Here is a 27,648-nt window from a genome sequence, read left to right as displayed (position 1 = left end):
CTGACAGCTTGGTCCGTTCTTGGGAGAGAAAACACATTTAAGTTACATGTTGATTCTGGCAGTCAACAACAGAGTAACTCACGTGTGCAACTACGTTTCTGCATCTTTCGCGACTGGATATGAGAGGGGGAGAGGGGCAGGGCGGGCTTCCTGCAGCATAGGTCTGCGTTGTCCATATATGGTATATCCGGCCCCGTCTTGACGTCAAGACGGGGGAGAAATTAAAATCTCGTGTTTGAGTGCGCGTGCACGTGGGCTGGTTTACGAACCCTGGGGTAAACAAACGCTTCACTTTTAAATATCGGCTTCCCGGCCAGTGTATACTCGTTAGGCAATCATAACATACATTGATTCTCGTGGAAAAGTGAAAATTACAGGTCATGACTCCTTTAAGCTTTTACTTTGTAATGTGTTATATTAGCAGTGTTTTCAATAACACATCAGTCAGTGTTTTTAACCCATAAACCGAATAAAAAAAAAAAAATCTGGCTAGCAGAATGTGTTATATATGGCCGCATTTAGTGTTTTTCGTTGTGTGTTTACAGGGTTCTTCAGCATCCCAATATACTGCAATGTGTTGGTCAGTGTGTGGAGGCCATTCCTTTCCTGCTCATCTTCGAGTACTGTGAACTGGTAAGCGTATATGAGAGTGTGTACCAGGCTTTGTGCAAAATTCAGAATTTCAGAATTGGCCTCCTTTCAATTCATGAATTGGAATTTGAATTGAATTGACTCCGCCCCACAGGAAGTTGAATTTGAATGACAGGAAATGGAATAAAATTCATGGCAATTCAAAGAAATTCCACAGTCACACAACAGAAAGAATGTGTTGAATCGCACATGCATTCAGTGTTAGGAAGGTTACTTTGGAAATGTAATTGCTGACTGTTATAAGTTACCCATTATAAATGTGGTTTGGATTACTTTATTTGGATTACTTTATTTGGATTACTTTATCTGGATTACTTTATTTGGATTACTTTATCTGGATTACTTTATCTGGATTACTTTATTTGGATTACTTTATCTGGATTACTTTATCTGGATTACTTTATCTGGATTACTTTATCTGGATTACTTTATTTGGATTACTTTATTTGGATTACTTTATCTGGATTACTTTATTTGGATTACTTTATCTGGATTACTTTATCTGGATTACTTTATTTAGATTACTTTATTTGGATTACTTTATTTGGATTACTTTATCTGGATTACTTTATTTGGATTTATCTGGATTACTTTATCTGGATTACTTTATCTGGATTACTTTATTTAGATTACTTTATCTGGATTACTTTATCTGGATTACTTTATCTGGATTACTTTATCTGGATTACTTTATCTGGATTACTTTATCTGGATTACTTTATTTGGATTACTTTATCTGGATTACTTTATTAATGTAAAGCAATTTCCTTTTAATTTGATTAGTAGCTAATTGAATTACACATTTGACCTCAGTAATACAACTAAATACAATTACATTAATTTTGTAATTTAATAACATAATTTCATTACACGTAACTAGTCACTCCTCAACCCCGCATACATTTTGTTCTAAAATATAGATAATGATCAAATTCTTGAAATAGCGACCCCCTCAATGTTGTTTAATTAGTTTTGTTCCATTTCAAAGTAATCAAATAACACAAAGTGCATAATGCAATTACATCTGACATACACTGTAAAGCTTCATTGTTAAACACTTCACTTAAAATATGTATATGAATTTCTTAGAATTTTTTATTGAATTGCAATTCTGCTTTAATTCAAATTCGAATTGTAATTCTAGGTCCTGTTTTTGACATTAATTCAAATTCAAGAATTCAGGAGTCATTCTCAATTCTGAATTGTGCACAAGCCTGGTGTGTACATATTTGTACGCAAGTACAATCTCAGATGTACAGCAACAACACACATGACATTACACGGTGTCATTATTTATTTAACAAAAATAAAGCAGATATTAAGAAGACGTGTGGAAAAACTAAGTACACCCTATGATTCAATAACTTATAGAACCACCTTTAGCAGAAATAACTTGAAGTTATATTTTCTGTATGTCTTTATCGGTCTCTCACAGTGAATTTTGTCCCGCTGTCCTTTACAACGTTGCTTCGCAACCTTGATTCTTTTCTTTTTCAGCCATTCTGGTGTAGGTTCTCCATAATTCCCGTAGAGGCAGTAGATTTTACTGAGATTTTTAGAAGAGACCTTGGGTCAGTCAGGACACCATATTTCATTTGATGTGAGAGTACAGAAGTAAATTCGGAAAGTTGTCCAAAGTGCTCTCTGTTTAAAGTGTGCCATCAAAAGTATGTCGTCTATTCTGACTCTGTTCTTTCAGTGACGCGAGACTGCCGTATAATGGGAGAGCAGATGAGCAGGTGCTAGTCCTTTAGCATAAGATGGAGCACAGTGTAATGCATGGTTATGGCATCTGGGAAGTCTTTAGTGATTTTATTTGTTGTTTGGTACTCTTATTGTGATCAATGGTGTATTCGATACCTGAAAACATCTTTTTTTTTTAAAAAATTCTGCATTTTCCAGGTCATCTAGTCTCGCGCTCTTGTCTTGAATCTTGTCTCACAGCCACGTACGGCATCTCAAATTCATTTCGGAAAAGTCTTATGAAAGTACCTCACTACTTCACTTGTTCCCTGCACTTTAATCAGGCCAGCATCCGTCACACAGTGTCTGTCAGTGGGCCGTTTCTCGCCCTTTGATTTATTTTCTGTTTTTCTTGTTCTATTTCGGGTGCGCTGCTTGTGCCTGTGAAGGATATGAGCCGCATAACTGCATGCAGTCGGTAGCTCTCCGATTCCCTCATATCCCAATAAAGCAATAGGATTCTTTTACTGACACTGTCACTCACATCTTGCTGCGTCGGTGCATTTTATCACCGTGCTGCAAAAGACACTAGGATTATTAACGTGATTTAATAATCATACTGCATATGAACTACATTTTTGTGCAGGCAAGTAAAAAAAATGAATCGGTTACACTTTATTTTACATTACATACACTTCTAGTGTACTTACCCTGGAAAGTACTGGTAATGTAAGGTAACTACATCGGTTAAGGTTAAGTTTAGGGCTAGGTTCAAGGTTAGTACCTAGTTATATAACCCAGTTATTGTAATTACTATAATAAGTGCATAGTATGTACAGGTGAAACTCAAAAAAATTAGAATATGGTGCAAAAGTTCATTTATTTCAGTAATTCAACTTAAAAGGTGAAACTAATATATTATATAGACTCAATACATGCAAAGTGAGATATTTCAAGCCTTTATTTGTTATAATTTTGATGATTATGGCTCACAGCTTATGAAAACCCCAAATTCAAAATTAGAATATTGTGAAAAGTTTTCATAAGCTGTAAGCCATAATCATCAAAATTATAACAAATAAAGGCTTGAAATATCTCACTTTGCATGTAATGAGTCTATATAATATATTAGTTTCACCTTTTAAGTCGAATTACTGAAATAAATGAGCTTTTGCACGATATTCTAATGTTTCGAGTTTCACTGTAAAATAACTACCAATACATATTTTTATATAATATGTCAAATTAAATAGGCCTATATTCTAACAATTCAAACAGGCTTGCCTCAAAACTATTTGAAAGTAATATTCTTATTTTCAAAGATGTGTTTACATGTAGTTAACTTGCATATCAATTACTAATGCTAAAGTGCTGCAATAAAGCCACGCTGTTTGTGCAAGTCTCAAATGTGCAAGTGCAAAGTAAAAAACAGATGTCATCATCTAATAATGAATTCCCTGCTATTGCTTTTAAGCACACAGATGGAGTCTTGCTAATGTCCTAACTGTTAATATGCAAAAATATAGTAACACTTTATGCCAGTTCACCGCTCGTGTTTGTGCAAACACGCATCGTCTGAGAAAGAGGCGATGTTCTCTAGTTCCTTTCGGTTTCTGCTGCGCTTGACTCTGCAATTAGTTAGCTGTTAATCCCAGAGCGCTAGTGGTTAGGAACATCCTACACACCTGACCAGTTGTTAGGAACAATGCCTGTGGTCTGGGATCCTCTGGGCCTTGAGCAGGTGGATGGCTTCGAGCCATGTCGCCCGTCTCCAGAGAGAGCATGAGCTCACTGCGGCCCGCTGTTGCGTAATGCAGTCTGGGCCGTTTCCTTAGCTGGTGTTACGGCTCGGGTTTCGACGAACCAAGAGGCTGAGACATAGACCAATTTGGGTGTATGGTCCTACGACTTCTCATCTCAGAAGAATAATGGAGAGGCCTGGGCGTTGAATTGCTTTGTTTCCCAACCTAGACCAGTTCGTATGGCGTATTGACATTCATGTTGAGAGGTTTTGTTGAGGTCGTCAATGGCCGAGTTCAGAATAGCATACCATTTGTATTGGTTTTCAGCGTGTACTGTAGTATGTTTACTGTTTTCTGTATGTGTGAACTGCTATATCTGACAAAATGTGCAGTATTCAACCAGATCACAATTCAGTGCGCTTAACTAGATTGAGAAATGAGCCTGATCAACCACATTTTCTCATTCTTGACTCATTTTATCGGACTGAAAAAAAAAAAAAAAAAATTCAAGAGAATTGGATTCCAGTCGGTTTATTAAACATGCTGGTATCTTTAAACTTGATGAGGTCATGTGACATCTGTGTTGGTTTTAAAATGCCAACCACAGTGGCTGGTGGATGCCCAATTCAAATTTATAAAAGAAAGTGCACTAGCATATTCTGAATTGCTTCAATACACAATTTTTTTTTATTATTATTAATACATATTTGATTTAATATAGGCAAATAAAAAGTTATGTGAAAAAAAGCCTGCGAGACGTGTGTTTGGTCATATTCTACAGTAGTAATTGTAGGCCTACATGTTTAATGAAAAACAAATATTGACTCATCTCTCAGTAATAGGGTTGGGCCAATAGGGCCGACTGTGTATCTGATATGAATAAAACACGTCGGCAAATATATTTGAATGGATTGTTATTGCTGCTTCCATTTTGTGTATTTTACAAACTATAAATGTAGGCTATTGTTTTGCTATAAATATGTATTTAAATGTCTGAAACCTAAAATAAACATGTGGTATATGACATTCACAAGCACTGAGCGCGTCCGTCTTTGGCTCAGCGCCAGCCATAGCACGAAAGCACAGTTTGAATCTGGCAGTTATGTCACGTCACTGTACATTAGGGCTGGGTATCGTAACAAAATTGTCGATACCGATACCTTGACTTCGATACCGGTTCCTGAACGATACCTTTTTCGATACCAATTTTATGAAAATCCTAAAATCCTATTTTAACAATATTACATTACCTTTTTTGGTAAAAAGGTAAAAAAGCACCAATTTTGAGTCAGTAAAAAAGCACCAATGCTAAAGTTTTCTATGTTTCCTAATCATTTAACAACATGTACTCTTTACTTCAATGAGCTCATTGTTTCTGCCTTAATGCATTGTTTAACAATGAAACAATGAAAATTAATTGAAATGCATTACACACAGTCACCTCTAACAGATCACTCTAAGTTGTAATTTAGACACATGCATTTTCTGTAAAGCTGCTTTGAAACGATATGTTTTGTGAAAAATGCTTTACAAATAAATGTGAATTGAATTAAATACTGGGGTGCGAACTTTACGCGCTCAACAAAAACCTGCATAAAGCTTGCCGCAAAGCAGTAGCGAAAGTAGCTGATTATGGATGTGTCGGGAAAAAATAGCAAGGATATATTTAAACTTTTTTATTAATAAACAAGTGTTTACTGATTGTGTTGTCTGCAAATATGAATATGGCGATGTTGCCTCGATCGTCATTCCTGTAGTAGCCTTGTAGTGAACACGCACGCGCGCCTATGGATTGCATAAGCAAACTATTTATTTCTAATTGTTTCGTTTAAAAGTAGACATATTTGAACCTATATTTAAGTCTATATGCCTTCTCGTGTCTGTGAGTCAAGTATCCTATACGCTGAGTTTCGGTTCATTTGTGACGTGCTCCAGTTCTTGCAGTCGAAGACGGATAAACACTCTCAAGTGTTGCCGGTCTTGGCAGCAATTCTCTTTTAGAAAATATTGCTTTGCGTGCTTCTGGCATCGAGTGTGGTACATAGGTAGGTACACTGTTTATCTTTTCCACATATTTTCTATCTATCTGGGTTGGGATACACACACACACAAACACACACACACTACAGCCTCACGTGCGACGAGCCACGTCTCTCTGGGCAACCGCGTAAACTAACGTTAGTGTTTTTCCGCCACAGCCAATCATGCTGCATGCTGATTCATTGTTTCAGTGACGTTGACTAGATTAACCCCTTAGGTATCGAAATGTGGTACCGAAAGACATGTTTCGATACTCGGTAGTACCGAGACAATTCGGTCGGTACCTAAAAAGTATCGAACTCGATACCCAGCCCTACTGTACATTCGCTCCTTAGTGGTCAGCTGCCGCAGAGCGTGCCAAAATCGAAATTGCTGATGAGATCTAGAGGAAAATGAGAATGTTACGTTACTCGCACGCTATTGGCTGGTCAGTGGGAACTGCAGGAACCAATGGCAGAGCGGCGTAACTGCGCGAACCAAACGGTGAGAAGCCCGCCGAACTGAGCGTCTATAAAAGACGCTCGAATTGCCATGGATTCAGGTTTTTATCGACTGAAGTGACGATCGCTAGTCGTCGCATCCGCCACTGTGGCTGGTATACAAGGCAAAATCACCCTAATGCTAATTTCCCAACGTGTTTACAATTTTACCTACACTGTTGCTCAAGTTTGAGATCAGTAGAATTCTTTTTTTGTTGTTGCTGTTTTGAAAAGTCTCTGCTCACCCAGGCTGCATTTATTTGATCAAAAATACAGTAAAAACAGTTGTGCTGCTTAATGTTTTGTGTGGCATAAAGAATCCTAAACCATTATTTCAGGATTCTTTGATGAATAGAATGTTCAGAAAACTTTTCGAACTGCTTTCACTGTGTTTTTTGATCAATTTAATGCATCCATTTCTTTAAAAAATAAAAATCAAATTACTGACCACAAATTTTTTTAATGGTAGTGTGCATTTTTAAATATCAGGCAGAAAACAAGTACCGGTATATATTTTCAATTATACTGCAAGGCTGTTGAATGCTTGAATCTGATTGGCTGATGAACGTGCAAAGGTGTGCAATTATTTTCAAGGGAAATGTACGGCTAAAGTTCAGGTTCAGGTTCCTTTATTAGTACCGGTAGGTAGTTTTGGTTTGCAGTGTCAGAGTGTTCTCCATACATTCAGACAAAACACAAACAATAAACATTTGACAAAAATAAAATAAAAATAATAATAATACATATATATATATATATATATATATATACACATACATACACGTGTATATACACATACATACATACATATACATACATACACACACATATATATATACACACATACATACATACATATACATACATACACACACACATATATATATACACATATACATACATACACACACATATATATATACACACATACATACATACATACATATACATACATACATACACACATATATATATATACACATACATACATACATACATATACATACATACACACACATATATATATATACACACATACATATACATACATACACACACATATATATATATACACATATACATACATACACACACATATATATATACACACATACATACATATACACATACATACACACATACATACACGTATATATATACATACACATACACATACATAATAGATGACTAGCATAGTTTCTATGTCATCTATGCATTTTGTTCCTCTGATTAACGGCCGCTGGGACAAAACTATTTTTATACCGCTTAGTTCTGCACTTTGGGATTCTATACCTTCATCTGGATGGAAGAAGTTGAAATTCACTATGCAGAGGGTGGGCATCGTCATTTAAAATTGACCCAGTTATCTGCTGTAACTGTCTGGTATACAGAGATACTGGGCTAAACTGAGAGAAAAGAAGAAAAAGATAAAATTGATTAAATAAAAGCTTGATAAAATAAGACCATCATGGTTTTGTCAACGCTAAAGTAAGACCGTTTCCTCAGACAAAACAGACGCTGGTGCCCCTTTTTGCACACAGCTTCACAATTTGCCTCAAAATTCAATTTTGAATCGATAATTGTCCCAAGATATTTGTAGGATTCAGTACGTTCAACTGTTTTACCTTTAATGGATGTGACTTCATGCGTGTGAGTGTTTTCTAAAATCAATGATCATTTCTTTTGTCTTTATTATGTTTTAATAAAGTTGTTCCAGGTTTTGACCGCCTTACAGTCCATATCACTTCACCAAATGATTTGTTATTTCAATGGTCCTTACAGACTACAACAGCAAAAGAACCAAAACCCACAAGGACACTGACCAAGCAAATAAATATAGTAAACAAAAGGATATAAACAACAAATTATTTCCATGTTTTTGCCACAAAATTATGTACGGAAAGCACATACTCTAGTCTCTCTCCCACTCAAACGCACACACATACAGACACACACTCGCACAGAAATGTGTTGTCAGCACTGCTCTGATGATTTTATCAGTAAAATAGTTTAGCAACTTAAAAGCTACATGTCATTTCTCACTAGCAAGGAGATAATGCCGCTGTTCTTGAAGCAGATAAACTTACATTTTCGCGATTAGTTGAGACGCTGCTGCCGAACTACGTTGAGAGACGCAGACTCGGGTAATTCACACGCTTAATCTCTCTTGCTAGTAATAACTGCATTAGTCTGCTATCAATGGCTCAAGCTTCTGTTACTAGCTTTAAAATGACGATTTGGAATTAGCAACAGAGGCATGGGAGGAGATGCGTAAGAAATTAGTCCTACCCTCAAGATTGTTTTAAGGACAAAACCTGACAAATGTCTTGAAATGCATCACCTGAACAATGCCTTGAGGTGTGGTGACCGTAGTGTAAGTGCAATATTTGACTCTGGTCCGTCCAGAATGGAATTCTAGCATAATTATTTCTGCATACGCGAGGAATAATTGACGACAGGTCGTTGAATTATTACAAAATAAATAATGCACACCTGAGCTGGTAATGCAGCCACCACGCAAAGTGGAGTTACACCTCGGGTGCGCATTATTTACTTTGTACTAATTCAACGACCTGTCGTCAATTATTCCTTGCGTATGCAGCAATAATTATGCTAGTATTCCATTCTGAACCAATGATGCATAGATTGATTTTTTTCATGGCTGATTACCGATTTTTTTTTTTTTTTTTTTTTTTTTAAAACAAGCAAATTTGCCAATTTTGGTAACGTTTGCCGAACATTTTTTTTTTATACATACCAATTTTACATACCACTTCTGATACCGGTGCATCTCTATTCTGAGCATATCAGCACCACCACTCTTCTAATGAGTCGGCTGCTACTCATTTCCAGTTTGTAAGGTGCAGAACTGGACTTTTTCTTTAAAGACTATGTTCAATAACTGTGATTTTTATCTTTTACTTTATATTAAAATGTTCGCTCAATGTTTCGCTCTCCCGAGGCAGAGAGAAGCACATCTGAAAGCTGTTTGGATGGCTGATTTTCTTTGTGTATCACTGGTAACCACTGGTAACCCTGACACAGTGCATTTTAGAGAGAAATATAGCTGCAGGGTGCAACTGGAGCTGGTTTGCAGAATGCCAGTTGCTCTCTGATTGAGTGACAGTCTCTCCTGGAAAGGCTTTCTTTAGGGAGCTGCACTAAGCGTATGCGTGTTTAAAGCCAGACCGTGCCCCTGCTAAGATTTTGGGAGGGCTTTTGTATGTTTCACAATGCTGGGCTCTTAAAATTGCTTTAAAAACATAAAACAAAAAAGTGTACATTTCTTAAAGTCCCCCTGTGGTGAAAATCAAGCTTTTAATGTTGTTTATGTAGCTATGTGGTGTTTTTAATATGCTTTAAAACCATGTGCAGATTCATAATTCAACACCATTGCTGAGTATTTTCTCCATAAAACTGCAGTGAACCAAAGACGTGGTTTGAACGCATTTTGAAATGTATGACGTCACAAACTACCTTGTAACCAATCAGGTCAACGTGTGATCGTCAATGAGTGGATCTCTGAGCTGGTGTGAGTGAGTGGAGGCGGGGCTCATTTGCATATTCATATAACCGCGTATACTAAATGAGGCAAAGGTGTAGAGTTACATTCAAGCTTTTTTTAAGGCATGAAGACATTTAAATAAGTAATTTTGGTGATCAAAGATGAGTTTTAAGGGATACAATTATTGAATACAGGGGGACTTTAAAATGTGTCAAGAACATGCTTGAGCCATATGTCCCCCAAAATCAAAAGGAAGAAAAAAAGAAATAAGAAGATTTGCTTGTTTTACCCCCATTGTGATATTGTTTTCATGACAAATTTAGCACATCCCCCATAAAAAAAAAATTATTTTCAGAAATGAGAATTGAATGACAATGACCAGTGAGAACAATGGGTATTACAAATAAAGTTTAAACGTACAACATCTGTTGGCTTAATAGCGTATGCAAGAAAGCTTAATGGCACTAAAAATAGTCCTTTTCCTTATGATTTTCACAATAACCTATTGGGTGAAAGTTTACTGACTCATGCGCTTTCATTCATAACATAGACTGGTCATAACAAATGGGCAATCAGTTTTAAATATGGATAAGTTAAAGGCAGAATGGATGGCAGTTTGCCAAACCTTATGTTGTGTGCAAACAAAGCTCCTTTCCCAGCTTGCTTTACAGGTTGTCTGATTTAACAGAAAGGGAATCATATATTGCTCGACTCCCACATCATTCCAAAGGGAGAACTTCGCCCTGTGTGTCGCTAGGAGTCTGAGATATCAGGATCCTCTCGAGACCAATGTATACGCACTACTTGACTTGTGTAATAATACTCAGTCGTTGAGCGAGAAGACTTGAAATAGTGGAAGGAAACTATTCGATAGGATTTAATATATTTTTTTATTGAAACATGGTGACAAGTGGAGGCTGAGTGTGCAGTTTTATAAGCAAAAGACGTTAAGCAATAAATCAAATGTGTTTTTAATGTGACTTAAAATAAAACTAAAAAATACAATAGTTAATTTTTTTCTGCCACTTTCTATGCAAGACATGCAACATTGTCAGAATTTATAGTTTTCACGTGGCCGTCACACCCTTAGGAGGGCAAAACAAGGCTTTCCTCCGTTGTCCGCCAGTTAAATTGACCAGGTTTGTACTGAGTACTAATGCAGTACGACCTAATTCTGTACACACCTTATTAATGATGCATACCATGTACGATCAAGCAGATAAACCCAGAATATAAACACAACACACAGTTTCTCGTCACGCCTTTTTCCAGTGAAAACCATTATGAAAAAAAACATGAGCATTGCATTCATATTCTGGGCTCATCTTCTTGCCTGTATGCGTCATCAAAAAGGTTTACATGGAATTTGATCTTTAAATATCACTGTTTTAGTACTTTAAGTCTCTTTAAGTGTTTTACACACTTGTTTTATAATGTCCCGCTGTTTTTAGGGATTGAAATACTGCAGCAGGTTCATGTATATGGCTCACAATTGGCCGAAACTTGCGTTTTGCTCACATAATTTGTTTTTGTTTTCTTCTTTTGAGAAGTGATCTAAATATTCATGGCTTGAAACGGATGGAAATATTGTGCTGCAGCTCTATGGATGTTTTGCCTTCCAGGTCTCCGTGCCAGTCACGTTTCTGAAAAATGATGAATGATGTGATTCAATGCAGTCTCTCCAAGAGCTAAACTGTAGCCTGTAGTCTTTGGGCCCAGAAACCAGCCCTGATCTGCCCGCACTGTCTTACGGCTGCTTTTTTATTTTTAAATGACTGTGGCACAGCATATAGTAGTCACTATTAAACAGCCTTTCCCTTATTTGGTCGAGTTATCCATTCGTCAGGACAGCATCTGTACAGAGAGAGGATACTGCCCCTCGGTGGCTACCTCCACTAGTTACATGTTCAGGCTGGTTTACCCTCAACAAAACTTGATAATTTCAGTCTAAATGCTGTTATATCTGCTTCCCAGGATGCTTGTAATCATGTTTAAGCAAATTGTTTGGTTTTGTGGTCTTTAAAACGTGATTCTGTGTGGCTGGGTCGTGAATGTCCCGTAACTCTTGCCCCTTGTGTTTGTGTTTTGGTGTGTAGGGGGACCTGAAGAGCTACGTCTCTCAGCATGAATGGCTCTACAGGAATGGAGAACTGCTACAGCTGCAGAAAATGGCCTGCGAGATCGCTGCGGGAGTCACCCACATGCACAAACACAACTTCCTGCACAGGTTAGCCCTGCAAATATCACCTTCAGCTCACTTTACATTTCAAAGATGCATGTCCATTCCACTTCTCAGGGATCTGACATTGCTTAACCTTTATGCGAACATGTTACAAGTAGGTTTAATGCGACTCATTGCATCTATCCGAATGCATGTGTGTGTGTTTTTGTCCAGCCTTTCCTCCTCAGTGCTGGATGTCCTCGGTTTTTTTTTTCTCCCAAAAAAGGCCACGGTGCTGTAAAAGGCAACGTTGCACTTTCATTCTTCCCGTTCCAGTCTTCTAGAGGAAGGTTGAGTTATCTAGGGTGTCTTGCCGTGCTGAGCGCGTCCGTACCCTCCTGCGTGCTCCGAATATGCTGAAAGGTGTCCGATTGCACAGCTCCTCTGGATTATGGGGTTGTTGGCTGTCCTCCGCCGCTGGGATATGATGATTCTGCGGTTTGAGCGTAAGAGGATCCCCTCGTATGTGGGCGCGGGGCGTGGGCGGGGTTCGTCTGGGATACAACGCCAAAGGAGGCATGGAGATTCCTCGCTGTTGTTGTGGCCGTCATGAAAATACTTGGGCTCTTGGATTTTTGGTTTCAGAGGTGATTTACTGACACGCCCACTGTGGGGCATCTACATGAGCTCCTTCAGTTGTCTGGAATGGCACGGAGTCCAAAAGAGCAGTGGTCTCTTGTGAAATATAGCCATTTCAGCAGCTTTGCATGTCCAAATGCAACTTTTTTAGACTGCTCATGTGCTAAAGGCCTTCTGGACTCTGTTTACAGACTATTTTTGGGGTCCGAGCATTAAAGGAACTCTTTTAACCCCTATTTTTATGATTGTTATGCCCAAGAGTATCCAGGCGTCAAAATAGAAAAGTGCAGAGACTCTTGGTAGAATGTCCCGCTCACTATTAAGGCAAGCACACAGACACCCAGCCAACACTATGTGGTGCTATACTAAGGAAGCTGTAAGCTCATTATGAACTTTATGGCGCTTTTCCACTGCGTGGTACGACGCGGCTCGCTTTTTGCTTTTCCACTGCAGTTTAGTACCGCTTTAAAGTGGGTGGGTTTATAGACTGCTCGTTAAAATTGCTGAAAAACGTTTTCATTCCTGGTCGCAATATCCGGATCTGCTCTTCGGCTGCACCTCGTCTACTGACTGACAAATCCCCACGATTTAGCCGGGGTTTTTTCACGATTTCTTTTTTTTTTCCAAGAAAGTCGTTTAATAAAACTTGTATGAACAAATAGTACTGCGATGGCTTTTGCTGAACTATTTAAATCTAGCGGGTTTAGTGACTCGTGTTGCTAATCCAATGACGCTGGTAGTGGCGATTCTCTCTGACCAATCAGTGATCTGCAGTGTTTTCACGTCACATTTTAGTATCGGTACGGTACGCTTGGAAACTCAACAGAGGTGGTACCATTTAAAGCGAGCCGTACCGAACCGTACCATGCAGTGGAAAAGTGCCAATAGTTGCTGGAATAATGTTAACCCCTAATTTCCTGAGGTCTGGCAAATCTCTCAGTCATGGTGGTTTCCATTTCATTTATGATTTCTCTCAAAATAAATCACAGAAAATTTTCGATAATTTTGTGTAATTCCCATTTTTAGTTATTATTTTTATTTTAATGTAGAATTTATTCATTTTTATTCAGTAGTTTTAGTCAACTAAACAAAAATGAGAAATGCTTCAACTAAACGAAAAATAAATAAATATATATATTGCCTGGCAACTACCGGTAGATATAAAATATATATTCTTTATTTCAATTGACCTCTGTTTATGGATTTAGTATTAGTTAACATTAATAACCCTGGTCTGCACATGTGAATTTTCCATGTATGGCTAAAAGCACAGCTCTGCTTCCCTGTGACCCGCCAACAGTACTGTATTTGCCCCTTTTGCCAAGGCCAGAGTATCACGTCTAAAATATCTCTCCATTTATCATGCGGCTGATTCAGTGAGCACGACTAGAGTCAGCGGTTTCGCAAGAGAGGGTGTAAAAGAGAGACAACTCAGAAAAGATGGGCAAAGCTAAACTGCCGTGTTCACAAGCTCAGTTTGAACGAGACCCCATATGTCCTCCTATCCCACTTACTTGCCTAAATGGGCATATTGTTCCCCTTTGGATGTGGGTAGGGAAAAGCTCCAGCATCACTGTTTTTGTTGAAGGTTTTTTTTGTTGCAGCGCTGGAGCTCTTGCCAGTGTTTTCACTAACCCTACCACAAAACAACAACATGGACACTTCTGCTAGTCTGTTCACAGAAACCACACTGCAAAACAAACTCGTTGCTTCTTGCATGGTGTTAGGAAACAAACAGACTAGCTTGCTACTTAACTATCTGTCCACTCTGTCAGCATGCACTTATACTAATTGGACTCAAAGTGGATAGAGATGATGACATCTTTGTGATGGGTTTGTTGCCAACTTTTAAAAACATGGTTCCTTGCTAATCTTTTCGTTAGGAGTCCTGCTTTAAGCTGGTTGTAAATGACATAAGAAGGGGGCAAATGGGGACAAAAATCTGGACCACAGGCTTTCTTGTAAATATTGAAGCAAGATTTGTTGTATCTTATGGCATTGGGTCCCATTCACTAATCGTACATGTCTTTGTGTGTAAAACCTGTATGCACATTTTTAATGTAGAAGTCATGTTTCTATCAAAGGTTTGCACTTACATTTTTCTACTTTTATGCTACAATTTAGGAAATAAGCAAAAATCACAGACCCGGAGACAAAATATTTATTTATATATTAATAATAGATTATTATTAGGAATTAAATTACTGAATGAGCTTGCAGTAAGTCTTATTTCAGTTTTCAGAGTAGTTGGTACTAAAGTAACATTTGTATTAAGTTATTAGTGGATGAGATTCAATGTTTAAAGTCGACCTGAAATCAAAATTCACACTGTAATTCATATTTTCCAAAATGCATTTTATTGTTTCCATAAAAACAATTCACACATGCATGTTTAATTTTTTTATATGACTGTATAATTTTAATTAAAATGTATTACTTAATTATAAGCTTACTTCACAATGCATCACAATCCGGCAGAGAAGATCGGTCAGATACTTAAGTTTCATCGCAACTTTAATATAATTTTTTTAGTATTAGTTATGTAGTCAGTATAGTTAATACATTCACTACAAGAGAACCATTTTATATGTGAATGTTTTTAAAAGCATGCCAGGTAAATTTTTTTTCTTCCTATCACAGTGATTTGGCGTTGAGGAACTGCTATCTCACAACAGACCTGACTGTCAAAGTAGGAGACTATGGCATTGGCCCTTCAAGCTTCAAGGTAAAACTTGAAAAGACATCATTATTTTTTATTTGTTTTTATTCTTTATTTAACATTTTTATTACATTATCTTTCTGTCTCCTTGCAGGAGGATTACATCACCACAGAGGATGACCAATGTGTGGCACTGCGTTGGCTTTCCCCTGAGCTGATTGGTGAGCTGCATGGGGGCTTGATCACATCAGAACAGACTAAACCCAGCAATGTTTGGTAGGTAACTCAAAATTATAGGTACCTTACGTTTACCTGTTTAACAGGATGCACTTTTGCAGTCTCATGTCTTTTTGAGATTAAAAAAAATATGTAGAGGGAAACGGTAAACGGCGGTAGTGAGGTTGTGGCCTCTCACAGCATTCGGCAGATCAGAGCATAACTGAGGTAGCACTACACTTGTGTGAATGCAGGGTCGTAAATTGTAAAGGTGTTTGACTCCTATAGCATCTGTGAATCACTCTGACGGACCAAATGATGGCTTGGATGTCAGACAGTTATTTCATGAGCATAGTAGGAGGTCTTATTACAGACATACCCCTTTTTATGTTTATGGATATTAGGTTTCTATTGTCTTTTGTTCTATTGACATTTGTTACATTAATAAATGACCTGGATTGAAATAAACAGGTTTATTGTTAGTATGGTATAGATGTAATATTACAATTCAATAATATTACCTATAATTCTACATTATATGTTCATAACAGAACAAGATTTTTGTGTTTTCAGGGCACTGGGTGTGACATTATGGGAGCTGTTTGAAAGTGGAAAGCAGCCGTATCCTCACTTGTCAGATAGAGAAGTGCTTCACCATGTGCTCAAGGATCAACAAGTCAGACTTCTCAAGCCACAACTGGATTTACCATACTCAGAAAGATGGTTAGTCCTTCACAGATTTTTAAACAAGATCAGTTTCTCTCTAGAAACGTCTTAACTCTATGCTTTGGTCTACAGGTATGAAGTTCTACAGTTTTGTTGGCTGCCTGCAGACAAGAGGGCAACTGCTGAAGAGGTCCACCGCCTGCTCACTTACCTCCGTATGCAGGGTCAGAAAGATGTGGAGGATGACTTCGAGCAGCGCTGGAGCTCTCTCAAACCCAATCCCATTACTCGTCAAGCCACCGTCAGTCATTCCTCCTTCCCCATCCTGGAACAGTTTGATGACGGCCGAGAACCAGACGAGGTGCTCACAGTCACCGAAACGAGTCGTGGACTAAGTTTTGAATATGTGTGGGAGGCAGCCAAGCATGACCACTATGATAACCACAATCGTTCCGCCTTGGACACTACTTTGAATTACCACAGTATGTTCTTTCCAGTGCCACGGCAGGATATTCAGGCTCATTTCCCTGACACTGTAGCGCTAGGAGAAGATGGCAGAGTCCCGGAAACCTTGCCAGTTTTTGATGCACATAAAGCATCCTCTGGAAATGACTATTTTATTAAGTTGGAGGAGCTAGATGAGAGTGAAATTGGGATGGGGGAAAGTCAGGGTGCTGAAGGTACCAATGCTTCAGACCAGGATCAGTTTGTAGTCCTACAGGATGTCCGATTGGATGAATCCAGTACAGATGCTGATTTCTTTCATCAGAGCATTGACTCAAAAGACTCTTTCCTTCAGGACAGCCATATATGGTCCTCAAGTGAACATGATAGCCCTTACCATACTAACATTTTCAGTGAGGGTGATGCAAAACTGGAAGATTCTCATTCATTCAGGGGAGGTCTCATGGAGCTCCCAGAGATGAATGTACCGAATAGGGATTCTGATGCTGAAACTAATAGTAACAAGTCAAGTAATAGTTTTCCAAAGTCTTTTTTAGGGGCTGGACCAGAAGCCATTCATCTGGAGATCTCCGATAAGGACAGTTCAGATGTAATGATGCTTCTTAACACTGAGAAACTGGCTGAAAACTTCTTGTTTCTTAAAGATAACAGCCTAATGAAGGACAAGTCTGCGCTCTCACAGCCAGACTCAAAAAATATAGAGGAGACCATGAGCTCCATTGTTGAGACGGATGTCTCAGATAGTGTAAACCTTACAGGTGAGTCTTTGAAATCAGCTGTGAATACTACGCAGCTTAAGGATGAATTCTTGGACTTAGTCAGCCCGATTTTAGAAGATTTTCTGTCGCCTTTGAAAGGAAATGAAACAATGGTGCCTTTTGATATATTAGTAACAGGAGAAACCTGTAGCAACCACCTGCCAGACTCAAATGGCTCTTTGCATTCCCCAAAATCTGGGAATTACTCCTCTTCCGAGTCTACCTCTGAGAGTGTTGAGGTCATTGTTGACAGTCCATCTGATAGTCATCAGTCCCTTGAAAGTGCCACTACAGATACACTACATATGTGCATAGATGCCAAACCCCCCAGCCTTGAAGAATGCTTTGGAGCCTCAAAGGAGAATGGGCAGTATAAAGGAATCATAGACACAGCTATGCTTCGCTTTACTCCTTCACCTGTTGGTGAGTGTACAGAAGGTGGCCTCACTGAAGGTCTAACAAGTAGTGACTCAATGAGTGATATAATGGAGCTAGACAAGAAGACCGCCAAGGATATTGCACTCTTAGAAGCCATCGATCAAGAAACTTTATTGGACAACCAAGTAACTCAGGACATGTCCTCACTGTTGGTTTCAGACTCCTGTCTTGACCAAATAAGTCAGGACAGCCTTCTTGATGATAGCACCTTATCCACTCTTCCAACCATTGAGAATTCGGCTGAAACGCCAGACTCATTAGATTCTTTGGACATGCATAGGGATGTGGTGCATGGACAGTCATTGGAAAATCCTGTAAATAATAAGCTTCAACCTCCATACAAAGCTGCAGACAGTGGGTATGAAACCGAGAACTTGGAGTCACCCGAGTGGAACTCTCAAACAGGCTTGAGGGATTCCCCCGAAGAGATTGAGACGGGCAGTGCCGTGGAGCCTACGGCACTGGTTCCACCGGAAATCGTTGTGTCTGAGGTGGACAGTGTACCTGATGTTCAGGTAAATGCTGGTAGAGTTGATCACCAACAAGAACTTGGTGAAGTTCCCTTCGGAGGAAACTACAGAGACTCTGCTTACTTCTCAGACAATGAGGAGCTAGATAAAAAGAGTGATGATATCAGTGGAAGCGGCCCAGGAGATGCTTCATTTTGGCTCCAGGGTCATCGAGAAGCTGGCGAAAGTCAAGGAGCTGAAGCTGTTGAGGAGCATTCGGTGTCCGAGGAATCCATTCAATCTGCAGGTCCTACTTTAGAATCAGCTGATGGTGATGTACAGACTCCTTTGCCTGAGTTGGTCCTCACCACTGAGGAAGATCGGAGCAAGGATAAACCATTGACTGTTGACGACTCAGACCAAACTGAACCCCATGCAGCCCCAGAACATGCAGCAACATCACCTACCTCAACGCAGCCCTCAACAGACGTCAAGGTCCATGCAAAGCTAACAAGGACATATGCTGGGGAGGGAACAAAGAAAAAAGAGCCAGATATGGAGGGGAGGTACTTAGGAAAGCTTGATGGATCCTCAATGGAATATGGCACCGAGGATGGAATGGATGCTGATGAAGAAGATGAGAACAGTGATGAGTCAGATGATGATATGCGTGCCTACCGATTACACAGCTCTAGCTCTGAGTGCAGTGAGGATGAAGTTGTGCACCCGGTACCGGTTATCATCTCGGACAACAGCAGTTCCCTCAGTCTCAAAAGCCTACTGAAACCCAAATCCCTTCAGATCGCTAAAGCGACACCAGAAGAGGGGATCGATGGAAATAATAGACGTGGCGTGTCGTTCTTTGATGACGTCACTGTCTACCTTTTTGACCAGGTTAGAAGTTTCCCTTGCATTCTTAAACTTTTTAAATACAACTCGATTATTTTTTTTAAGAGATGCTTTTTCTATGCCTGATTCCCCGTTTTTCAACCAAATAGGAAACCCCAACAAAGGAGCTTGGTGAGCATACTCTTGACCCCGGTAGTCAATTGTCTGATTTCAACAGTCCAGTGTCCTCCTCCAGCTACTTTAATAGATTTACCAACTCTGAGAGCTCCACTGATGAAGAAGGTAATGAGTAATGTTAATTTTCTTCTTTACGGTCATCAGTGTTTTCCAACCGTGGTCCTGGACTCCCCCCCCAAACTGTGCACTTTTTGGATGTTATCATTATCTGACACACCCATTTCAAGTCTCGTGTTGTCCCCCGATTCCTCCGCTTATACTATGCCCTAAATGTAATGTAAAGAGGAAAAAGTAGATCATTTTTTGAGTGTGTTGCAGGAGGCAAGTTTTTGGGACATACCGTAAAACTTCAAATAATAGCCGAGTCCCAAATAAACGCCTGTCTCTTTTACACGCCTAATGTGGCTACAGGTTTGGATAAATAAAGGCCGGTCTCAAATAGAGGCCTGGTCTGTTTTTTAGTTTCGGGTTGTATTTAATCTTCTAAAACCCGTCAGATCGTCTGTTTAAGCCAGTTCTATGGTGTAGATTGGGCAAGCAAGAGAGCCCTGCGCATTTGGGCGGGAGCTGTTAGCGCAAGCAAGGCAGGCAGAGAGAGTTAGCGGCGCGGCGCGTCTATGACGACTCGAGGTATCGCACACCGCACGAGAAGCGCCGCGTCTATGACAACTCGCGTTATCGCACACCGGACGTGGCGCTTCTCATCCGGTGTGCGATACCTCGAGTCGTCATAGACGCGCCGCGCTGCTACAGATATGAACCCGATCCATGTCTATGACAACTCGAGGTATCGCACACCGGACGTGCACTTTGTCAGTTTATGGCCAGCAATATTGTTGTCAGTTTATGGCCAGCAATAGTGTTATGTTTAAGGACATTATGGAATTAAGATCATGTCTATGTTATGATTGTACTATACAATTAAATACAATCGTTGCTTAGTCTGCACTGCAGTCTGAATATCATCTGAAAATCCGATAGCATCAGCAATTTTCATTCAACCAGCTGATTTCTGTAAATTAATGTAAAACTAAATGTTTATTGCAGCACAGGGTGAGTCGCAACACTAAATTAAAGGCCTGTCTCATATAGACGCCTGTCTCCAATACAAGCCGGTGCAGTTCGGCGATTTGGGAAAATAAAATCCCGGGCTATTATTTGAAGTTTTACGGTACTACCATGTCTTAAAATTGTCCTTTCTGTCACCATAAAGCAGCCTGTCACAGTTTACATCCTCATATACACACTCCACATTCATTTACACTACTAAAACAATTCTTTCTACCACATCAGAGCGAATTAAGCAGCACATTGGTCTTCTAGTCATGGGTCTTTCATGCAGAGAACTCTGATATAGTTTTTTGCACTATTGTTTGGGACACACTTGTTCTTATTTCACAAACTATTTATGATGGATAGTATGCACATTGGGATGCTGGGTGGGAGTCTCGATTAATGAGCCAATGACTTCAGTCAGGTGTGTTTGATTAAGGCGGCATTCAAAGTATGTTGTGTGGCGGATACTCCATGACCGGGGTTGGCAAGCACTGTGAACCCTTTAAACCAGTGGTACTTAACCTAAGGCCAATCAGAAACCAAATTTCCCCCCAAAATTTGGTGTCTCTATGAATTAAATTCTTTTAATTGACATGTCATCAAAGAGCCATGATTGAATACCAAGATTTTAAACCTTTGGATTTGATTCACAGGTGGCGCATTTGAGTGGGATGACGACTTCCCATCTCCAGAGCCCAATTTTCTTTCAAAAGCAGCCAGTGATCATTCTGCCAGTAGGTCCAGCGGGACCTCGGCAGCTTCTAAGTATGTGTCGCCACCCCCTGCGAACCGCACTATGGAGCAGAGCTGGAACAGTCCCTCCAACTACACGCGCTTCTCCATCTCCCCGGCCAGCATCGCTAGCTTCTCCCTCACACACCTCACAGACTCCGACATTGAACAAGGGGGTAAGTTGAACACAGACATCCACGCAGAGTGGGTCCTCAAGAGTCTTAACTTCTGAATCCTGTTTCTCGTTTTCTTTCTCAGGAAGTGGTGAAGACGGAGAGAAAGATTAACCAATCTTTTGGACCCGTGTAAATGTTGGAGAAATGCGACGGATACATTTGCTTTGAAGGCTTTGATTGCTTCTCAGGCAGCATTGGTATTTATTTGAGGTTATGAAGGGGATTGCAGAAACCGAGCAGGTGGCATCCTGTAATGACTTCCTGTGTATTCTGCAAATGAGATATGATTTGCAATGTTATTCATCAGTGCAATTTGGAAGAAACTTTGCTTCACATACGCTTTAGAAACTTTCACGCGCTTCCCAAGTGTCCTGCCTCACTGTTTTTTTCCCCTTTTGCTCATATGCATTACTACTTAGTGTCCACATTTTACTTCAGAAGAATGAAGCTGAAATTTACCGTTTAACCAGAGGACTCCCTCTTAAACACTAATGAGCCAATCGACTCAAACTCAGTCGTGCAATTGAAACCGTACAATACTTGCCTTTTATTTTAAAACACTGGATTTTAATTTTTTTTTTTTTAAATGTGAAATCTAGTGTGACATGCTTATTTATATGATTGTGTATCGGATTAGATGTCCAATAGTATGGCTCTCCATAGATATTTTTGTACAGTGTTCGGACCGTTCATTCACGACATCGCACCACTTTCACCCAAGCGACAACTTGGCATAGTTTCAGTGACAAGTTTTGTATTAAAAGATGTAAAAGTCAGGATACGAGCAGCTGAGCGGTTTCGGACATGAGATGCTAATAAGTCTTAAAGTAGTGTGAGCAGTCTTCGTCATCGTGGTCTATTCATGAGGGATTCTTAAGGAGTGCTGCATATCAGGGCTTTTTTGTTGAAGCTTTGTGGGATTGTACATCGAATGGGCCGTCCCAGTGCCTCACAGCCCCCTCTCCTCCTGTGTCTTCATCCTTTCTGAATGTTGTGCAAGTTTTATTATTCAGTACCAAGGGGATTCTCTCCCATCTAGAACATATCAAGGTCATATTTCACCTCAAAATCAAAAGAAAGAAACGTATATTTCGCCAGAAAATGAAGCCTATTTTTGGGATCAGTAAGACTTTTTCATTGTGGCATTATTTTCATGAATTGAGCACCCCCCCCCCCCCCCCCCCTCCCCCAACTCTCATTACTGTGATGTGAAAATAAGTACTGATATTATATTTCAATTGTAAAGTGTTTGTATCATAATGGTAGTCTTGTTTTACTGATTTGAAATGGCAAATTCTATAATTTCTCTCTAGATTTTGGATTGAAATGTGACCCAGACATTTTTTTTTTGGTGAGATTCACCAACAAGTTGTCCTCGTTGGGCGGCGGATTGATCTACGAGTCGGCGAGTAATTCTGAAAGCACTGGCGGCGCAGAGAGACTTAGCTAGCAACTAGCAGGACTTCCAGGCGATGGCTGCTTGTAGCATTGAGTAGGAATACTGTTCAATGGAAAAAACAAAAGAACCTCCTTCCATTTCTGATGCCCTGTGTTAACTTTAAAGAGCAGCTTGTGAACACTCAAGGGATTGGAAATGATTTAGTTTTGTCCTCTTTTGTGCATGTATTATTCATCGGACCTGAAAGTCACGGGTCAGATGAATCCTTTATATTTGCCAATCTTGCTGCTCTGAATGCTTTTCCTTTGGGTTGACGATGAACCCGATCGACTTATGTATATAGCCTTGTAATGTATATTACCTTGAAATCAAATCAAGGTGAAAACCACACAATCAGAGGAAAGCACGTTCGACATCACCGAATATTTCCTCGGTTCAATCTGGAAGAACGTTGATTTTTTTTTGGTATGACATAAATTGGGAGCCTGATTATTTGTAAAGGTTATCGCTGGAATAATCGGGTTCATAGCTTCTACTTCCCCTTGTAATTCAGTACAGTAATCTCTGTTTTCGACCCGTTGAATATCTGTATTACCAGCACTCGATTTTCGGTTCAAATTGAAATTTTATGAAAGGAAATTCTTTGGTTTTATTCTACAGTATACTTTGCTTAATCTTGCACATCTTTAAAAGTGAAACTTAATGTTGAATTGTTCTCCTGTATATAAATGTTTAATTTTGTCTGTAAATTGGGTATGATGTTAGGAATAGGTATGAGGACTGATTTTTGTAATTTAATGCTAAAATGTGACTTCAGAGGTGAGAAGTGATCGAGAAAGGCAAATTAACGATGAAATAAATGGGGAAATGCAGGTCATCATGTCCTTGTAACTTGTACATTTTAAAAAATTGTGATATTTTTACTTCATATTGATGACGATGATCATGCCTAGTGTCATTGAAGGAATGGTTTATAATGAATTGCTCTGTTTATTATGGAATTAAATGAAAATGAACTTCTGTCTTGTATTATCTCTTTGTCATGCATGTTTCACAGGTTCAAGCAATGGTGTGAGTTTGGGGAAAGTGCGTCAGACCAAGATCAGATGGGGTAGGATTTAGAAAATCTGTTTATTATTATTATTATTTTTGATCTTTTGTTTGGTGATGCCAGTAGTGCAGACATTTCTTTACTTGAATTCACAAAGAAAATCAAGCTGGTGCTTTTTAACAGATCTTTATTGGAAAAAAAAAGCATGTCCAAAGAAAGACCACAGTAGGGAAGTTGTCCACATATACAGCATTGTCTACTTAAGTGGACTATTTATATTATTTTCAAATAATATAATCAAACCAATAACATAAAATGGGCTTCTACAGATTACAGAAACGAATACGGCAACGAGAAAATGTGACATGCGCAAAACAAATTGACACCAGTCAATTAAAATCATACATGTACAGAAATCAAAAGAAGTTCAGTCACACCCAGAAGCTTGTTTTCACAGAAGTGAAAGTTTGTTATTCAGGCAAGTGGAAGAAAAAGAAGAAGAAGAAAAAGAAAAAAAAGTCACATTTGGTTGGAAGGGCACTGGGCAGAGACAGGAAGGGTGTCGAGAACAGCAAGCTGGGACGTGCAGTCGAGCATGATGAAGGTGATGATGATGATGGTGAGTAGCAGAATGACTAGCAGCTCACAGCATTCCCGTTCACCTGACTCTGAGTCCGGCTGGGCATTGGACTGCGCAGTGCCACACGCTGAGCCTCTAAAGAGTTGCCTCTCACGGACAGGTGGTCCCAGCCGCCCTGTCGAAGAAATCACTCTCAGTGTGAACATCTGTTGACACCAGGTCTGCATTATTTAGGCCTTGTGTAACTTTTGCAGAAATTATACACCATTTTAAAATTGGAGGCTTTCGGAGGAAGGCATTAGATTTAAAGGGGTGGTATAATGGCCCTTTTTACAATATGTAAAATAAGTGTATGTTGTCCCCAGAGTGTGTATGTGAAGTTTCAGCTCAAAATACCCCACAGATAATCTTTTACAGCATGTTAAAACTGACCCTTTTTGAGGGTCAGTAAAAACGCGTTGTTTCGTGTGTGTCCCTTTAAATGCAAACGAGCTGCTGCTCCTGGCACAGAGGGCGGAGCTTCAAGAGCTTGTGTGTGTGTGTGTGTGTGTGTGTGTGTGTGTGTGAGCAGCTCTGATTACCTCACGCAGACACACACTAAAATGTCAGAAACTGTTCTGTCTTTTATGTTTAAACTGGAGTCGGACAATGATGGAGAGACTCTATAAGAAGTGACAACATGTAGAATTCAACAGGATGTTTCTGAATGGTTATTTGATGAATTTATGTTGCTGATGTGAAGTTAACTATCTTCAATTAGCATATTCTGTCATGATAATCTATAAATCGCTCGTGTGGGAACTGTTGTAAGATGCCTACAGAGTGACGTGCTATTGCAGTTGTGTAACGTACTGTATTGCATTTGAAAAGACGGATGTGACAGTTTGAGCAGACTCACAAATGTACTCGACTACAACAACTCTTCCTCTTCTCAACATGGACTGCGTGTTCCCGGGGGCGGGTTTATGTAAATTTTAGGGTTTGTGATGTCACTAACCCAGGAGGAATGTCGTGTAATTCCTACCAGCCGTTTGTTGCAGTCCTTAAAACACGATTTCTTTAAAAGCAAATATCTTCCTTTGCTTTGAACTTTGAGCGTTGTAACTTTGCAGATGTTGTTTATGCTCAAACAGCAACATTACACACTAACTAAAGTTAGAAAAGTGAAATCATAATCAACCACCCCTTTAATGTGAACAGTTATGGAAAGACTTACCCCGATACCAAAGTCCCAGCTCAGGCCTTTCGGCTGCATGGGCTTCACTCCCAGTCTGTGGCACACAGTTCCCGAGCTCTCTAATGGATAACCTGCCACTTTATCAGCAATTATCCAAACCTGGACAGATAAAACATCACAACCACTTTCCAGTTTCACAACCATCAAAACTTTTTTTTGTGTCAAGTTGTTATTTTATATTTAGGTTTGTTAGGGGTGGGTCTGAGCATGATGGGAGTTGGTAAACCTCAGGAGGAGCGTTCCAAGGTGAAGATGGAGGAAAGGTTAGGTCGCATAAAGTAACCGTGGAAAAAAGCAACAATAACTCACACATACAGAGATGTGAAGCATATACAAGGAGAACAAAAAAAGGGCCTAAGACAGAGCCTTGTGGAACACCATACTTTTGTTAGGTCAGATAACTTTTCATTTACACGCATGAAGCGGTAGTGATCTGAGGGGTAGGATTTAAACCAGGCCGAAGACAACTAACTCTTTCCCTGCCAGCCACCAACAGCATTTTTGATATTTTAATGGCCCCCAGAATATTTTGTTGTATGAATATCAACATGCAATATATCAAACAACAGAACAGAGCCTCTACTTTTAAACTACAACCACAAAAAACAGTTTCTTTTTTTTTTAATCAACACTTGAATGTGGCCGTTTCATTAAAAAAGCAACATGTTGAACAAAAAGCTGAGAAACAAGTGTTTTTTTCATTGACTACAATGTGCATAACTAAGCAATGTTTTTTTGTTGTTGCTTATTTCTGCTTTTTTGCCTGTGTTTTGATCCGGAGATTCTGCACTCTCATATAATATAATAGCACCCCTCCTACCGTATAACAGTGAAAACATAGATTGCCGGAAATTCTGTAAATGTCAGTGAAGCATTGTGTGTGCTTTAGTATGTTAGTCAACACATCAAAATAAGTAAAAGGTTACAAACCTGGTCCAGTGGTCCCACAGACACCTTGCACACGTTACTGGAGATGAGTTCCCATGCTGAACCCTGAGGATAGCTGGGTGTCAAACCCTGTCTGTACCACAGATTACCTGCACAAACAGACTGAGCTCAGACTCGACTGGAGAGATAACCGCTTTATATGCGGTGCAGTGTTTCCAACAGCATACTGCGCATTGCACATGTCTACTCCTTTTCTGTTTAGTATTTGAAAGTATGCAACGATAGACATTTCACATAACAGTGCGGCTTTGATGTCATAATGTTGCATTTTTAATTCAGCGAGTGTCTTCCAGTTCCTTGGAAAATAAAGGTTACTTTTAATCCTAATTTGTGTAAAAATGTCCTTGGGCAGACAAATCAAATCAAGGAATTTTTTTTTTGCTGATAATTTACTCACCCCCATGTCATCCGAGATGTCCATGTCTTTCTTCAGTCGAAAGGTTTTTTGAGGAAAATATTCCAGGATTTTTCTCCATATAATGGACTTCAATGGCAACCAAGGGTTTGAATGTCCAAATGTCCGTCTCAATCATAGGTCTCAAAGGCTCCACACGATCCCAGTCAAGAAATAAGGGTCTTATCTAGCCAAACGATCAGTCATTCTCTAAAAAATAAATAAAAATTATATACTTTTTAACCACAAATGCCCATCTTGTACCATCTCGGAGATGCGCCGCGTATTACGTCATCACGTTGGAAAGTAGGGCTGCATCCAAAATAAAAGTTTGTTTACATAATGTGTGTGTATTGTGTATAATTATTTTGTTTATATAAATACACACACATGCATGTATATATTTAAGAAAATGTGTTATTTATTTATAAAATAGTTCTATTTATTTTATATATAATATAAATCATATAAAAATATATATGCAGTATATAAATGCAA

The 27,648-nt window shown here is 39.3% G+C and overlaps 2 protein-coding genes across 3 annotated transcripts in view; one reads left to right on the top strand and one right to left on the bottom strand.

The window, feature by feature from the left end:
- Positions 1–23,960, top strand: part of lmtk2 (lemur tyrosine kinase 2) — a 47,128-nt gene extending 23,168 nt beyond the window's left edge. For both annotated transcript variants that reach the window (XM_079622862.1, XM_079622861.1), the window contains exons 6-14: positions 546–633; positions 12,197–12,327; positions 15,541–15,625; positions 15,714–15,835; positions 16,349–16,498; positions 16,574–19,445; positions 19,550–19,682; positions 21,287–21,541; positions 21,624–23,960. In XM_079622862.1, coding sequence (XP_079478988.1) covers positions 546–633; positions 12,197–12,327; positions 15,541–15,625; positions 15,714–15,835; positions 16,349–16,498; positions 16,574–19,445; positions 19,550–19,682; positions 21,287–21,541; positions 21,624–21,652 — 3,865 coding nt within the window. In that variant the 3' untranslated portion in view covers positions 21,653–23,960. The remainder of the gene's footprint in view (positions 1–545; positions 634–12,196; positions 12,328–15,540; positions 15,626–15,713; positions 15,836–16,348; positions 16,499–16,573; positions 19,446–19,549; positions 19,683–21,286; positions 21,542–21,623) is intronic.
- Positions 23,961–24,159: 199 nt separating this feature from the next.
- Positions 24,160–27,648, bottom strand: part of tecpr1b (tectonin beta-propeller repeat containing 1b) — a 41,342-nt gene continuing 37,853 nt past the window's right edge. The window contains exons 23-25 of the mRNA XM_079623051.1: positions 26,739–26,845; positions 25,788–25,907; positions 24,160–24,746 (exon numbers count right to left, since the gene is read on the bottom strand). Coding sequence (XP_079479177.1) covers positions 24,627–24,746; positions 25,788–25,907; positions 26,739–26,845 — 347 coding nt within the window. The 3' untranslated portion in view covers positions 24,160–24,626. The remainder of the gene's footprint in view (positions 24,747–25,787; positions 25,908–26,738; positions 26,846–27,648) is intronic.

This window comes from Phoxinus phoxinus (genome assembly GCF_949152265.1).
Source record: "Phoxinus phoxinus genome assembly, chromosome: 1".
Lineage (NCBI taxonomy): Eukaryota > Metazoa > Chordata > Actinopteri > Cypriniformes > Leuciscidae > Phoxinus > Phoxinus phoxinus.
The sequence above is the reverse complement of the archived record's forward strand: the minus strand, read 5'-3'. Positions and strand labels throughout refer to the sequence as shown.